This window comes from Oncorhynchus mykiss, chromosome 10 (genome assembly GCF_013265735.2).
Source record: "Oncorhynchus mykiss isolate Arlee chromosome 10, USDA_OmykA_1.1, whole genome shotgun sequence".
Lineage (NCBI taxonomy): Eukaryota > Metazoa > Chordata > Actinopteri > Salmoniformes > Salmonidae > Oncorhynchus > Oncorhynchus mykiss.
In genome coordinates this window covers 31,373,873-31,388,767 of record NC_048574.1, presented here as the reverse complement: position 1 = coordinate 31,388,767, position 14,895 = coordinate 31,373,873, and the positions used below count along the sequence as shown (strand labels likewise).

At 44.1% G+C, this 14,895-nt stretch overlaps 1 protein-coding gene and 1 pseudogene across 2 annotated transcripts in view; both read right to left on the bottom strand.

Moving 5' to 3' along the window:
- The window catches only part of LOC110534886, a 66,664-nt pseudogene extending 64,116 nt beyond the window's left edge, over positions 1–2,548 (bottom strand).
- Positions 2,549–6,189: 3,641 nt separating this feature from the next.
- Positions 6,190–14,895, bottom strand: part of LOC110534883 (mediator of RNA polymerase II transcription subunit 13-like) — a 141,153-nt gene continuing 132,447 nt past the window's right edge. For both annotated transcript variants that reach the window (XM_036990067.1, XM_036990068.1), the window contains exons 26-30: positions 14,289–14,477; positions 13,885–14,036; positions 7,921–8,085; positions 7,514–7,614; positions 6,190–7,159 (exon numbers count right to left, since the gene is read on the bottom strand). In XM_036990067.1, coding sequence (XP_036845962.1) covers positions 7,027–7,159; positions 7,514–7,614; positions 7,921–8,085; positions 13,885–14,036; positions 14,289–14,477 — 740 coding nt within the window. In that variant the 3' untranslated portion in view covers positions 6,190–7,026. The remainder of the gene's footprint in view (positions 7,160–7,513; positions 7,615–7,920; positions 8,086–13,884; positions 14,037–14,288; positions 14,478–14,895) is intronic.

Genomic DNA, 14,895 nt, shown 5'->3' with positions numbered 1-14,895 from the left:
GTCCTGATTGGCGCGCGAAAATAGCAGAGCATTATGGGATTCGTAGTATTAGTGGTGAATGCGCTGTATAATACCGGCGGGCCAGCTCTAGTAGTAATTTGGTATTGTCTCGCGGGCCAAATATAATTACCCCGCGGGCCAAATTTGGCCCACGGGCCAGAGTTTGACACCCATGCTCTAACCTATTGCAGAGCACTGTCGACAACACCCACTCCTTTCCACAAACCCACTACTATCCTTTCGACACACCCACACTCCGGTCAACATATTGGGATGCAGCTAACCCTTCTCCAAACATACAGATTAGAACAGCATAGGATCTTTATTGTCCATTTACTATTAGCATAGACATTATTTTGTATCTTTCAGTCAACCGTCATTAAAGCTTTCGGGGACATTAGCAACCAGCAGGCACAGGAACCAGTCACCGTTTCTCACAAAGCCTCTGCCACATCTATGATGGAAAGCAGGGAGGGAAACTCTGAGAAAGAGGGGGATAAAACATGAGACACCACACCATGGATGCATCCATGAAGCAGCCTGTGTAGAGGCAGACCGTGTAGTAAACTTGTCTACATCTTACAAATCATTATCCAAGAAATGTTGCATTTCTCTCCAAACAAATACAAAACAGCATTTTCAGATAAGACAACTGAAAACTTGGTCAGATGTTACATACAGTAAGTGCCCCGTGCTTCTCCGCCCATGTATAGGCTATATATTCTACTCTATTAAATTGAGACCACACACGCACCTGATTTCGCGGGTATGGCTGCTGAACTTAAAGCAGCAAAGATGATGACAGCGACCCTTGCTACGTTTTGAATATAGGATATAGCCTAACTTTTAGGAGGCCCACTTGCAGACAGAGACACATAAATGAGTAATCAATACTTGAAAATTAAAAGGTGCAACGCTCGCTCACCATAGTAGCGCGCATTGTGCCTTCTTAATAAATACACTGCTCAAAAAAATAAAGGGAACACTAAAATAACACATCCTAGATCTGAATGAATGAACAATTCTTATTAAATATTTTTTTCTTTACATAGTTGAATGTGCTGACAACAAAATCACACAAAAATTATCAATGGAAATCAAATGTATCAACCCATGAAGTCACACTCAAAATGAAAGTGGAAAACCACACTACAGGCTGATCCAACTTTGATGTAATGTCCTTAAAACAAGTCAAAATGAGGCTCAGTAGTGTGTGTGGCCTCCACATGCCTGTATGACCTCCCTACAACGCCTGGGCATGCTCCTGATGAGGTGGCGGATGGTCTCCTGAGGGATCTCCTCCCAGACCTGGACTAAAGCATCCGCCAACTCCTGGACAGTCTGTGGTGCAATGGTGGATGGAGTGAGACATGATGTCCCAGATGTGCTCAATTGGATTCAGGTCTGGGGAACGGGCGGGCCAGTCCATAGCATCAATGCCTTCCTCTTGCAGGAACTGCTGACACACTCCAGCCACATGAGGTCTAGCATTGTCTTGCATTAGGAGGAACCCAGGGCCAACCGCACCAGCATATGGTCTCACAAGGGGTCTGAGGATCTCATCTCGGTACCTAATGGCAGTCAGGCTACCTCTGGCGAGCACATGGAGGGCTGTGCGGCCCTCCAAAGAAATGCCACCCCACACCATGACTGACCCACCGCCAAACCGGTCATGCTGGAGGATGTTGCAGGCAGCAAAACGTTCTCCACGGCGTCTCCAGACTCGGTCACGTCTGTCACATGTGCTCAGTGTGTACCTGCTTTCATCTGTGAAGAGCACAGGGCGCCAGTGGCGAATTTGCCAATCTTGGTGTTCTCTGGCAAATGCCAAACGTCCTGCACGGTGTTGGGCTGTAAGCACAACCCCCACCTGTGGACGTCGGGCCCTCATACCACCCTCGTGGAGTCTGTTTCTGACCGTTTGAGCAGACACATGCACATTTGTGGCCTGCTGGAGGTAATTTTGCAGGGCTCTGGCAGTGCTCCTCCTGCTCCTCCTTGCACAAAGGCGGAGGTAGCGGTCCTGCTGCTGGGTTGTTGCCCTCCTACGGCCTCCTCCACGTCTCCTGATGTACTGGCCTGTCTCCTGGTAGCGCCTCCATGCTCTGGACACTACGCTGACAGACACAGCAAACCTTCTTGCCACAGCTCGCATTGATGTGCCATCCTGGATGAGCTGCACTACCTGAGCCACTTGTGTGGGTTGTAGACTCCGTCTCATGCAACCACTAGAGTGAAAGCACCGCCAGCATTCAAAAGTGACCAAAACATCAGCCAGGAAGCATAGGAACTGAGAAGTGGTCTGTGGTCACCACCTTTTTCGTGGTATCAAACTGGTAGTTAAAGTCTTGTCTCATCGCTGAAAGTCCCGAAGGTTGAGAGTCGTGTGTCCTCCAAAACACAACCCAACCAAGCTGCACTGCTTCTTGACACAATGCCCACTTAACCCAGAAGCACCAATGTGTCAGAGGAAACACTGTACACCTGTCAGCATGCACTGGGCACGGCCCCCCACAGGAGCTGCTAGAGCATGATTGGACAAGGACATCCCTGCCGGCCAACCCCTAACCCAGACGACGCTGGGCCAATTGTACACTGCCCCACGGGTCTCCCGGTCTCACCCGGCTGTGACAGAGCCTGGACTCGAACCCAGAATCTCTAGTGGCACAGCTAGCACAGTGACTTAGACCACTGCACCACTCAGGAGGCTGACTGACTTTCTTGATGTCTATAGTATTCTCTCTGGTATGCAATCTGGTTTCCACTCAGGTTATGGATGTGTCACTGCAACCTTAAAGGTCCTCAATGATGTCACCATTGCCCTTGATTCTAAGAAATGTTGTGCTGCTATTTTTATTGACTTGGCCAAAGCTTTTGATATGGTAGACAATTCCATTTTTGTTGGCCGGCTAAGGAGTATTGGTGTTTCTGATGGTTTATGGCCTGGTTTGCTAACTACCTCGCTCAAAGAATGCAGTGTATTTAGTCAGAAAATCTGCTGTCTCTAAAGTACATGTACTGTCCTAAAGTACATGTATGTTTTGCCAAAATTATATAATTACACCTGTCTAAACAAAATCATTCAAAATACTTCACCTGGGAGCATTACTGAGAGCATTACTAGCTGTGGATTGCGCCTGGCAATATGTCTAGCTGATTGAGTGGCTGTCTGTGAAAAGCATCTAAAATATGTGTTAAGATAATGTGTCTCGAGTATAATTTAAAACATTGCATCAAGAAGGCGAGGGGGGTGTGGTGAATATATGGTGCATCTCCAGAATGCATGAATATGTAGGAATAGGATATTTTCTACTGTTTTTATTTGTCGACTTTAGGCCTGTTTTTTACTTAGTTGATGATGGAAGTTATAGGCCTACTGCTGCATTGGCCTATAGGCTATCTCTGAGTTCTATGCTCTCATTTATTTAGCTGCAATAGATCACAGTGTCCATATAGCAGAGGCTAGTTGAATTTAAACTTTTAGATTTTTATAACTTTACTTAAGATTTTTATGATTAACCACATGACAATGATTTTGAGAAACAAAAACGTTATTATTGCTATGAAACTGTTTCACGAAAATGTGCTTATATAAATATTCATAAGGCAGATCAGGATCTGGATGGGTTCTTCGTAGTAATAATGACAGATTGGTCACAGACCCGTTCTTGCGCCAGGTCTGGAATGTATTGCGGCCAGCAAGTCAAGGGAACAAATCACTCAGAAAAACGAATCATGACTCTCGAGTCAGTTAAAAGAGTCATTCAAAACGAACAAATCATTATTTGGTAGGTGCCAAAAGGAGTGGTTTGGGATTCTCATGCTACGTTCAAAACAACTGGGAACTTAGAGGTCAAATCACGATGTCAGTGATCTTCAGGTCGGAAAGTTGGAGCTCTAGAAAGAGGCCAGTGAACTCACTGAAGTCTGAGATTTTCGAGTTCCCTGTTGTTTTGAACACAGCAACAGTAATGTTGACTGCTTGAACTTTACAAAAATCATGTCATCAAAGGTCCTGATGTTGCTTCGCACCAACGGCATGCAGCCATCACCTGTATTGTGGGAGGAACTATTTGTCAACCAAACAGGACTATGAACAAAACAGAAAGGTAATGTAGCACTAAAAAAAAATATATATATATACAGTATATATATATATATGTATATGAATAGAGGTCTATTTACACACAAAAGCAGACCATAGTAGTACATCTTGATGATAAAACATTTCTTGCAAGTACATGCATGAATACACCATGCGGTGTCAAATTTGGATTTTACTGAAAGTACAGTTTTATTCTGAACAGGTGAAGATACTAGATATGATGTTCCTCTGCACAAATAAACACTGCATATCCAATGGGCACCCATCCATTTGGCCAAAGTTATTAATTTACACCACACAGAAGTCAAATGGAGTTGGTCCAAATTAGAGGTCGACCGACTAATCGGAATGGCCGATTAATTAGGGACGATTTCAAGTTTTCATAACAGTCGGAAATCGGTATTTTTGGGCGCTGATTATTCTTATTTTTTTTTACATCTTTATTTAATCTTTATTTAACTAGGCAAGTCAGTTAAGAACACATTCTTATGTTCAATGACGGCCTAGGAACGGTGGGTTAACTGCCTTGTTCCGGGGCAGAAAGACCGATTTTCACCTTGTCAGCTCGGGGGATCCAATCTTGCAACATTACAGTTAACTAGTCCCAACGCAATAACGACCTGCCTCTCTCTCGTTGCACTCCACAAGGAGACTGTTACGCAAATGCAGTAAGCCAAGGTAAGTTGCTAGCTGGCATTAAACTTATCTTATAAAAAACAATCAATCATAATCACTAGTTAACTACACATGGTTGATGATATTACTAGATATTATCTAGCGTGTCCTGCGTTGCATAAAATCCAACGCATCCAATGCATACAAGCATCTAGCAATCTGACTGAGCGGTGGTAGGCAGAATTAGGCTCGTAAACATGAATTCCAACAACACTTTCGTGCGTTTTGCCAGAAGCTCTTCGTTGTGCATCAAGCATGGCTGTTTATGACTTCAAACCTATCAACTCCCGAGATGAGGTCACGAGGTGAAATGGCTGGCTAGTTAGCGCGCTAATAGCGTTTCAAACTTCACTCACTCTGAGCCTTGGGGTGGTTGTTTCCCTTGCTCTGTATGGGTAACGCTGCTTCGATGTGGTGGATGTTGTCGTTGTGTTGCTGGTTCGAGCCCAGCGAGGAGCGAGGAGAGGGACGGAAGCTATACTGTTACACTGGCAATACTAAAGTGCCTATAAGAACATCCAATAGTCAAAGGTTAATGAAATACAAATGGTATAGAGGGAAATAGTCCTATAATAACTACAACCTAAAACTTCTTACCTGGGAATATTGAAGACTCATGTTAAAAGGAACCACCAGCTTTCATATGTTCTCATGTTCTGAGCAAGGAACTGAAACGTTAGCTTTCTTACATGGCAAATATTGCACTTTTACGTTCTTCTCCAACACTTTGTTTTTGCATTATTTAAACCAAATTGAACATGTTTCATTATCTACTTGAGGCTAAATTGATTTCATTGATGTATTAAATCAAGTTAAAATAAGTGTTAATTCAGTATTGTTTGTAATTGTCATTATTACAAATACATTTTTTATATCGGCCGATTAACCGGCATCGGCTTTTTTGGTCATACAATAATCGGTATCGGCGTTGAAAAATCATAATTGGTCGACCTCTAGTCCAAATGCATATGTTACCACTCAGAAATGGTGCCAAAAAGCAAAACCTCAAGAGCAAATTGGGATTTGTATGGATAAGAAGAGGTATAGAGGGATGTGCTGAATCTGAAAGGAACCATTCATGCTCTATTCTTTTTTCTTTCTCCATCAAGATCTGTCACCAGACAGGGGTCAAACGTGAGGTCAGCTACATCCAAGAGAAGCCAATAGTTTTCTTCCACTCCACTATTGGCGTCCTTGTCAAATAGTTGCACATCACAATCACTCACCCAATAAGCAAGAACCACAACACACAAGCACATGTAAAATTGAGTTGACACACTTTATTCCTAGAACAGAAGCCGCACCACCCATCGCTGGCATGGCATTCATATATAATTATCTATATATATATATATATATATTGCCGTTTGGTTTGTGTGTCTAAATGTGTGGTATAAAATACTATATACGACAATGTACCTCTTTATTTGAACACAGTGAACTTCATTGCTGTACAAGTCCTCTGCTGCTACAGCTTAGCTGTAAATCCTCCACGCACAAAGGCATGGACATAATACCCCAATCTACTTCTTCTGTACATCGTGACAATACAAATATTCTGTCCCCAATACAAAAAATAATACTCTAAAAGCAACCTACTGCAACTTTATTTCATTTTTCTGGGTGTTTGTTTGTTTTTTAATTAAGATTATTACATATATCTTAGACAAGTTGCTTAAAAAGCAGGAAGGCGATATAAACCTTCTATATTTTATATATATATATATAAATAAAAGAGTTTTAGAAATAAGACAAATTATACAATTAAAAACGTATAATAAATAAGATAGATGCAGGCATTTCATTTGGATAACATTTCATCCAAAGGAAAAAAGTGAATATTTCGGGTCTTAAAACCAAGGATCCATTCTCGAGTTTTTGTTCACCGAAATGTCCCCTTTCTTCCAATATTTTACAGACGTTTTCCAAAAGGACTATCTGACTATGGATCTTTTTTTTTCTCTTGTTCCTGTTATTAGCATAACAGTTCCAGAAATCTCCCTCTTTTTCTTCCTCCTCCTCTTCCTTCTTCATCTTCTTGTGTGTGTCACAGTGGCAGGAGCAGACTGAGCCGTTTCTATGGCTGAGGGCTTTCTTCAATCCGGAAGCCCTCTGATCTCCTATTCAGATCTAGATCCACACAATGCATAGTGAAGTCCAACACTGCAGTCCAGCATCAGCCTGTCAGGTTGGAATTTCCTTAGGCGTGTCCCCTCCACTTCTCCTACTCCCCCTCAGGCTATTTGTTACAACATGTTCATGATGAAGTTGTACATCTGGTTGAGCACCACAAAGTGGATGGGAAGACAGGAGCGCCGGTCCTGCGTTGCGGGGTCACACGTCAGCCAAGAGAGGGCATTGTACTGCTCCAGCACAAATCTGAAGGGGGGAGGAGAGAGAAGAGCGGGAGGAGGAGGAGAGAGGATGTGGAGGAGGAGAGAGGGAGGAGGAGAGATAAAACACGTGTTATTCACAATGAACACCTCTCAAAGAGAGCAAAAACCTTGAGATAAAGTGGAATACTTCACTCTCTCTTTCATAAGCACATTAGATACACAGACAGCCTAGGGCATTTTTTTATATCTTCAATGGCTGAGCTGTGGATGAGATTCACCATGAGACTACAGAGTGCATGTGTGACCACAGAGTGTAGTATGTGTGGCTGCAGATTGTGTGTGTGTGTGGCTGCAGATTGTGTGTGTGACTGCAGAGTGTGTGTGGGTGTGTGTTTACCTGAGTACGTCCGAGGTCTGATTGGAGTCAAGGGGATGGGAGTGTTTGCTGTGCAGCAGTTCATCTGATTGCACTGAAGACACGTGGAGGTGCAGAGAGGCCTGAGCATCAACAATACAACACACACAGGGAGTCAGTGACAGGCCTAGTTAAGACATTCACACAGTAATACCAGAGCAAATGTCAGTCAATCGCTGATATTCTGAGCAAGTGAATATTAATACAGGTCTAAAGAAAAGGATGTTTCAATTAACTCTGAGTGTTTGATATGCCAACTGCAAGCTTTAGTCTGTCAACTCCTATCAGTAAAAAACAATCCTTTAAAAAAAGGGCCATTAATAAGTACTTCAAGCTAGCTAGCATAAACGCAGGAGTGAGGGCTGGCAGAGGTTGTCTGACAGGTATACCTTGAGGAAAAGAGGACACTGGTTCTGAGCTTGAGGGCAGGCTGACCAGAACCAGTCAGGCAGTGGGCCGGCTTTGGCTGTGGACACAAAGTAGCCCAGGGCCAGGGGCTGCTGCAGGATGTTAGGAGCTTCATCATGGGATTCCATCCGATCCGTACTCTGACCCTGGAAGGGAGGAGGAGTTAGTATCTGGCTTGTTATAATGTACAACAGGGCTATACAACTGGTGGCCCACAGGCTAGATCCGTACCGTTTATTAATTTACACTGGCCCTTTGAAAAATTCTGAACATTAATCAAATCTGGAAAACAATCCCTACCAAAATCTGATGTTCAGTGCCAAAATGACAATAACTATGGTGGTTGTCTAGTGTGGTTTTTAGCACCTATATGGCATGTTGATAATATTTTCTTCATATGAATTTGGCTCGAGCATTTGAACAGTTTAAACTAAAATATTATGACTACTTTCCTGAAGGCTACGACTCTAAGGAACTCATAAGTGACTTCTGTTTCCCTCTCTGATACCCACAAGGACTCCTTAGAAGAGAGTGTGACAAAAACACACCGAATGACTGTCACGCGCTGATCTGTTTCACCCGTCCTCATTATTGTCTCCACCCCCTCCAGGTGTCGCTTGTTTTCCCCAGTGTATTAATCGCTGTGTCTCCCCAGTGTATTAATCGCCAGTTCGTCTTGTATGTTTCCAAGTCAACCAGCGGTTTTCCCATTCTCCTGCTTTTTGCATTCTTATTTTTCTAGTCCTCCCAGTTTTGACCCTTGCCTGTTTCTGGAATTTGTACCCGCCTGTCTGACCATTCTGCCTGCCTTGGCAATGAGCCTGTTTGCCACTCTGTACCTCCTGGACTCTGATCTGGGCTTGACCTTTTTGCCGGTCCATGGCCATTCTCTTGCCTACCCCTTTGGATTAATAAACATTGAAAGACTCTAACGTTCTGCCTCCTGTGTCTGCATTTGGGTCTCACCTTGTGCCTTGGTAGACTGAGGGGAATGAATTCCAAATATACTTCCTTTAGACTGGAATTTGGCATTACCTGATATGACATATACTACAATCTTGTGGACACACATTCAAATGAGTGGATTTGGCTATTTCAGCCACACCCGTTGCTGACGGGTGTATAAAACTGAGCACACAGTCATGCAATCTCCATAGACAAACATTGGCAGTAGAATGGCCTGTACTGAAGAGCAAATGCTAAGCTACAGGACTGTTTTGCTAGCACAGACTGGAATATTTTCCCGGGATTCATCCAATGGCATTGAGGAGTATACCACCTCAGTCATCGGCTTCATCAATAAGTACATCGACTACGTCATCCCCACTGCGACGGTATGTACATATCCCAACCAGAAGCCATGGATTACAGGCAACATCAGCACCAAGCTAAAGGCTAGAGCTTCCGCATTCAAGGAGTGGGACACTAATCCGGACGCTTATAAGAAATCCTGCTATGCCCTCAGACAAACCATCAAACAGGCAAAGTGTCAATACAAGACTAAGATTGAATCCTACTACAACGGCTCTGATGCTCGTTGGATGTGGCAGGGCTTGAAAACTATTATGGACTGCAAAGGGAAAACCAGCTGCGAGCTGCCCAGTGACGTGAGCCTACTAGATGAACTAAATGCCTTTAATGCTCGCTTTGAGGCAAGCAACACTGAAGCATGCATGAGAGCACCAGCTGTTCCGGACAACTGTGTGATCAAGCTCTCCATAGCCGATGTGAGCAAGACCTTTAAACAGGGCAACATTCACAAAGCCACTGGGCCAGGCGGATTACCAGGATGTGTACTCAAAGTATGCGCTGACCAACTGGCAAGTGTCTTCAATGACATTTCAACCTCTCCCTGGCCTGTAAGTCTGTAATACCTACATGTTTCAAACAGACCACCATAGGCCCTGTGCCCAAGATAGCGAAGGTAACCTGCCAAAATGATTACCGCCCCGAAGCACTCACATCGGTAGCCATGAAAGGATTTGAAAGGATGGTCATGGCTCACATCAACACCCTCATGCCAGAAACCCTAGACCCACTCCAATTCACATACCGCCCCAACAGATCCACAGTTGACACAATCTCAATCACACTCCACACTGCCCTTACCCAGCTGGACAAAAGGAACACCTATGTGAGAATGCTATTCATTGACGACAGCTCAGCGTTCAACACCATAGTGCCCACAAAGGTCATCACTAACCTAAGGCCCTGGGACTAAACACCTCTCTCTGCAACTGGATCCTGGACTTCCTGGCGGGCTGCCCCCAGGTGGTAAGGTTAGGCAACAAACACATCTGCCATGCTGATCCTCAACATATGGGTCCCCAGATCCTCAAAAAGTTCAACAGTTACCACCTGGTATTTCAACTTTTCGGCATCTGACCGTAAGGCGCTGCATCACTGGGGCCAAGCTTCCTGACACCCAGGACCTATATACTAGGCGGTGTCAGAGGAAGGCCCAGAAAATTGTCAAAGACTCCAGTCACTCAAGTCATAGACTGTTGTTCTCTCTGCTACCTCACGGAAAGCGGTACCGGAGTGCCAAGTCTAGGACCAAAAGGCTCATTAACATCTTCTACCCCCAAGCCATAAGACTGCTGAACAACTAATCAAATGGCCACCTGGACTATTTACATTGACCCCCCCTTTGTTTTTACACTGCTGCTACTCACTGTTTATTATCTATGCATAGTCACTTTACAAATTACCTTGATGAACCTGTATCCCCGCACATTGACTCGGTACCGGTACCCCCTGTATATAGCCTTGTTATTGTTATATAGATTTCTTGTGTTACCCATTGATTGATTTTTTAAAAATTTTAGTTTATTTAGTAAATATTTTAACTATTTCTTGAACTGCAATGTTGGTTAAGGGCTTGTAAGTAAGCATTTCACGGTGCATGTGACAAATACATTTTGATTTGATTTGTAATGCTCGCCACCACTGAACACTGGAGCAGTGGAAACGCGTTCTCTGGAGTGATGAATCACGCTTCACCATCTGGCACTCCGATAGACAAATCTGGGCTACCTGGCCAAATACATAGTGTCAACTGTAAAGTATGGTGGAGGAGGCATAATGGTCTGGGGCTGTTTTTCATGGTTCGGGCTCGTCCCCTTAGTTCCAGTAAAGGGCAATCTTAACGTGACAGCATACAATTACATTCTAGACAATTCTGTGCTTCCAACTTTGTGGCAACAGTTTGGGAAAGGCCCTTTACTGTTTCAGCATGACAATTGACAAAGCGAAGTCCATACAGAAATGGTTTGTCGAGATCGAGATCAGTGTGGAAGAACTTGACTGGCCTGTACATAGCCCTGACCTCAATCCCATAGAAAACATTAGGGATCCATTAGAAAGCCTAATGCGAGCCAGGCCTAATCGCCCAACATCAGTGCCCGACTTCACTAATGCCCCTGTGGCTGAATGGATGTAAGCCCCTCAGCAATGTTCCAACATCTAGTGGAAAGCCTTCCCAGAAGAGTGGAGGCTGTTATAGCAGCAAAAATGGGACAAACTTCATATTAATGCCGAGCAGGTGTCCACATACTTGTGTTATTTATTGAGATGATTTTAAAATGACCTAATTATTTTTAAGAAGTGTTTAATAGTTGCTTAAAGAAAACAAAAACAATTATCAGCGAGCGTTGCACCTTTTCCTTTACAATGACAATCACATCTTTTGGTTGCACCTCGATTCACGTTGGTTGAGCGGCCTGGCCTCCACTTTACTAATTACTTTTGGCAACATTTAATTTTAGGAAAAGTTATTTATTGGTGGTTTGAGTTGCAGTTTTATACAGAATAATCGCATGTGGAAAATGTCTGACCTCCCTGAAATTAACCTTTTTTACATCTGGCCCCCAAAATAATATAGTTGAATAGCCCTGATGTACTCTGTACAAGGCTATTGCTTTTTCATACAAAACAGATAGACTTTACTACACTGAACAAAAATATAAACGTAACATGCAACAATTCATGAGTTCGAGTTCATATAAGGAAATCAGTCAATTTAAATCAATTCAATAGGCCTTAATCTATGGATTTTACATGACTGGGAATACAAATATGTTGGTCACAGATAACTTTTTAAAAAAGTAGGGGCGTGGATCAGGAAAACAGTCAGTATTTGGTGTGAACACCATTTGCCTCATGCAGGGCAACACATCTCCTTCGCATTGAGTTAATCAGGCTGTTGATTGTGGCCTGTGGAATGTTTTCCCACTCCTTTTCAATGGCTGTGCGAAGTCGCTAGATATTGGCAGGAACTGGAACATGCAGTCGTACACATCGATCCAGAGCATTCAACACATGCTCAATGTGTGATATGTCTGAGTATGCAGGCCATGGAAAAACTGGGACATTTTCTGCTTCCAGGAATTGTGTACAGATCCTTGCGACAGGAGGCAGTGTCACCCCCTCCAGGTGTCGCCCATCTTCCCCATTATCCCCTGGGTACTTAGACCTGTGTTCTCTGTTTGTCTGTGCCAGTTCGTCTTGATTTTTCAAATCAACCAGGGTTTTGTCTCAGCTCCTGCTTTTCCCAGTCTCTCTTTTTCTCTCGCTCCTGGTTTTGACCCTTGCCTGTCCTGAAACTGAGCCCGCCTGCCTGACCACTCTGCCTGCCCCTGAACCTGAGCCTGCTTGCCATCCTGTACCTTTGCCCGTACTCTGGATTACCGACCTCTGCCTGACCTGACACTGCCTGCAGTCCTGTACATTTGCCCCACTACTCTGGATTATCGACCCCTGCCTGCCTTGACCTGTTGTTTGCCCGCCCCTGTTGCTGTAATAAACATTGTTACTTCAACACAGTCTGCATTTGGGTCTTACCGGAAACATGATAAGCGGTGCATTATCATGCTGAAACATGAGGTGATGGTGGCAGATGAATGGCATGACAATGACAATGGGCCTTAGGATCTTGTCACGGTATCTCTGTGCATTCAAATTACCATTGCTAAAATTAAATTGTGTTTGTTGTCTGTAGCTTATGCCTGCCCATACCATAACCCCACCGCCACCATGGGGCACTCTGTTCACAATGTTGACGTCAGAAAACTGCTCTCCCACACGAGGGCCGGTACAGTTGAAACTGAGATTAATCTGTGAAGAGCACACGTCTCCAGCATGCCAGTGGCCATCCAAGATTTTCCCACTTTAGTTGACTACGATGCCAAACTGTAGTCAGGTCAAGACACTGGTGAGGATGACGAGCACGCAGATGAGCTTCCCTGAGACGATTTCTGACCGTTTGTGCAAATCCACAGTTTCATCAGCCGTCCAGGTTGCTGGTCTCAAACGATCCTGCAGGTGAAGAAGCCGGATGTGGAGGTCCTGGGCTGGAGTGGTTACACGGTGGTCTCCAGTTGTGAGGCCAGTTGGACTTTTTGCTAAATTTTCTAAAACAACGTTGGAGGCAGCTTATGGTAGAGAAATTAACATTAATGTATCTGTCAACAGCTCTGGTAGACATTCCTGCAGTCAGCATGCCAATTGCACGCTTCCTCAAAACTTGAGACATCTGTGACATTGTATTGTGTGACAAAACTGCGCATTTTAGAGTGGCCTTTTGTTGTCCCCAGCACAGGGTGCATCTGTGTAATGATCGTGCTGTTTAATCAGAATCTTGAAATGCCACACCTGTCAGGTGTGTGGATTATCTTGGCAAAGGAGAAACGCTAACTAACAGGGATGTAAACAAATTTGTGCGCAAGATTTTAGAGAAATAAGCTTTTTGTGCGTATGGAACATTTCTGGGATCTATTATTTCAGCTCATGAAACATGGGACCAACACTTACATGTTGCATTTATATTTTTGTTCAGTATAAATTACTTTGTGTTAATCTTAAATGTAGGTTATTTCTTTGCTTCTATAAAGTCTGTACAACTACTAGAGTCTCTACACAGATGAGATGTGTTGTGGTGGGCCTACCTTGCTGCCGTCTCCCCCCTGGTGGTAGTGGCCGCCGGGGGAGTGTACGGGTGAGGTGGTGGGCGAGGAGGGCAGGATGTTGATGATGTCAGGGTCCACCAGCTCGTTCTCCTGATCCAGCAGGTCAAAGATCCCGATGGCGTCCGACCCATCTAGACAGAAGGGAAGAGAAGAGGAGAGACTTAGAATAAACTTTGAATGTTTAATATATTCTTGAGGCAAAATGGAGAGATAGAGATCCATATGAAGCAAAAAAACAAGACAGAGTTGAGAACTTGAATAGCGCAAAAAACTATTTCCAATGGAATCAATTATTTTCAACAGAGATAAGACAACACAAGTTGCAGTAGAAGCCTTGGTGAGAGTTGAGAGGTGAGGCCAGAGGGAAAAGCATTGTGACTCACCGGGGATAGGGTTGAAGGCGATGTCTATGTTGGTGTCAGTAGTGTAGTTGGAGCTGGCCACCTGGACGAAGGCTGAAGTGGGGAACACCAGGATGTGTGTGCAGGACGTGTCCTGGGGAGTACTCAGCTGGGACGTCTGCATGTTCAGAGTGGTGCTACGGCCAAACACTGAGCCTGTAGACACAGAGTCTGGAGAGAGAGAGGAGACAGGGTAATAATACAGTACGTTCATCTTCATTGAATCTACATTGAATGCAGACAGTATACACATAAATTAAAACTGTTGACATCTGCTATAGCTATCATCCATTAATCTGTGAATGAATTAGTAACACCATTTAATTGATGCAGCAAAAATGTAAGTGGTGCCAATAAAAGCAACCATCTTTCAACTGGCCATTATTAATTAGTCCAGCGCTCTAGTCACAGATTATAATGATTATCTGTTGAGTACAACCCACAATGTCTGGGTCAAAGCTAAGTCCTGGGAAAGGAGACAGCCGTCTCCTTTCACCAAAACCACCGGTCTGGAGGGACCCGTCCAGCCCCTCCTCATATACAGCATATTATACACTGACAGTGTCAATGGTCCATGCCAATCACTCCC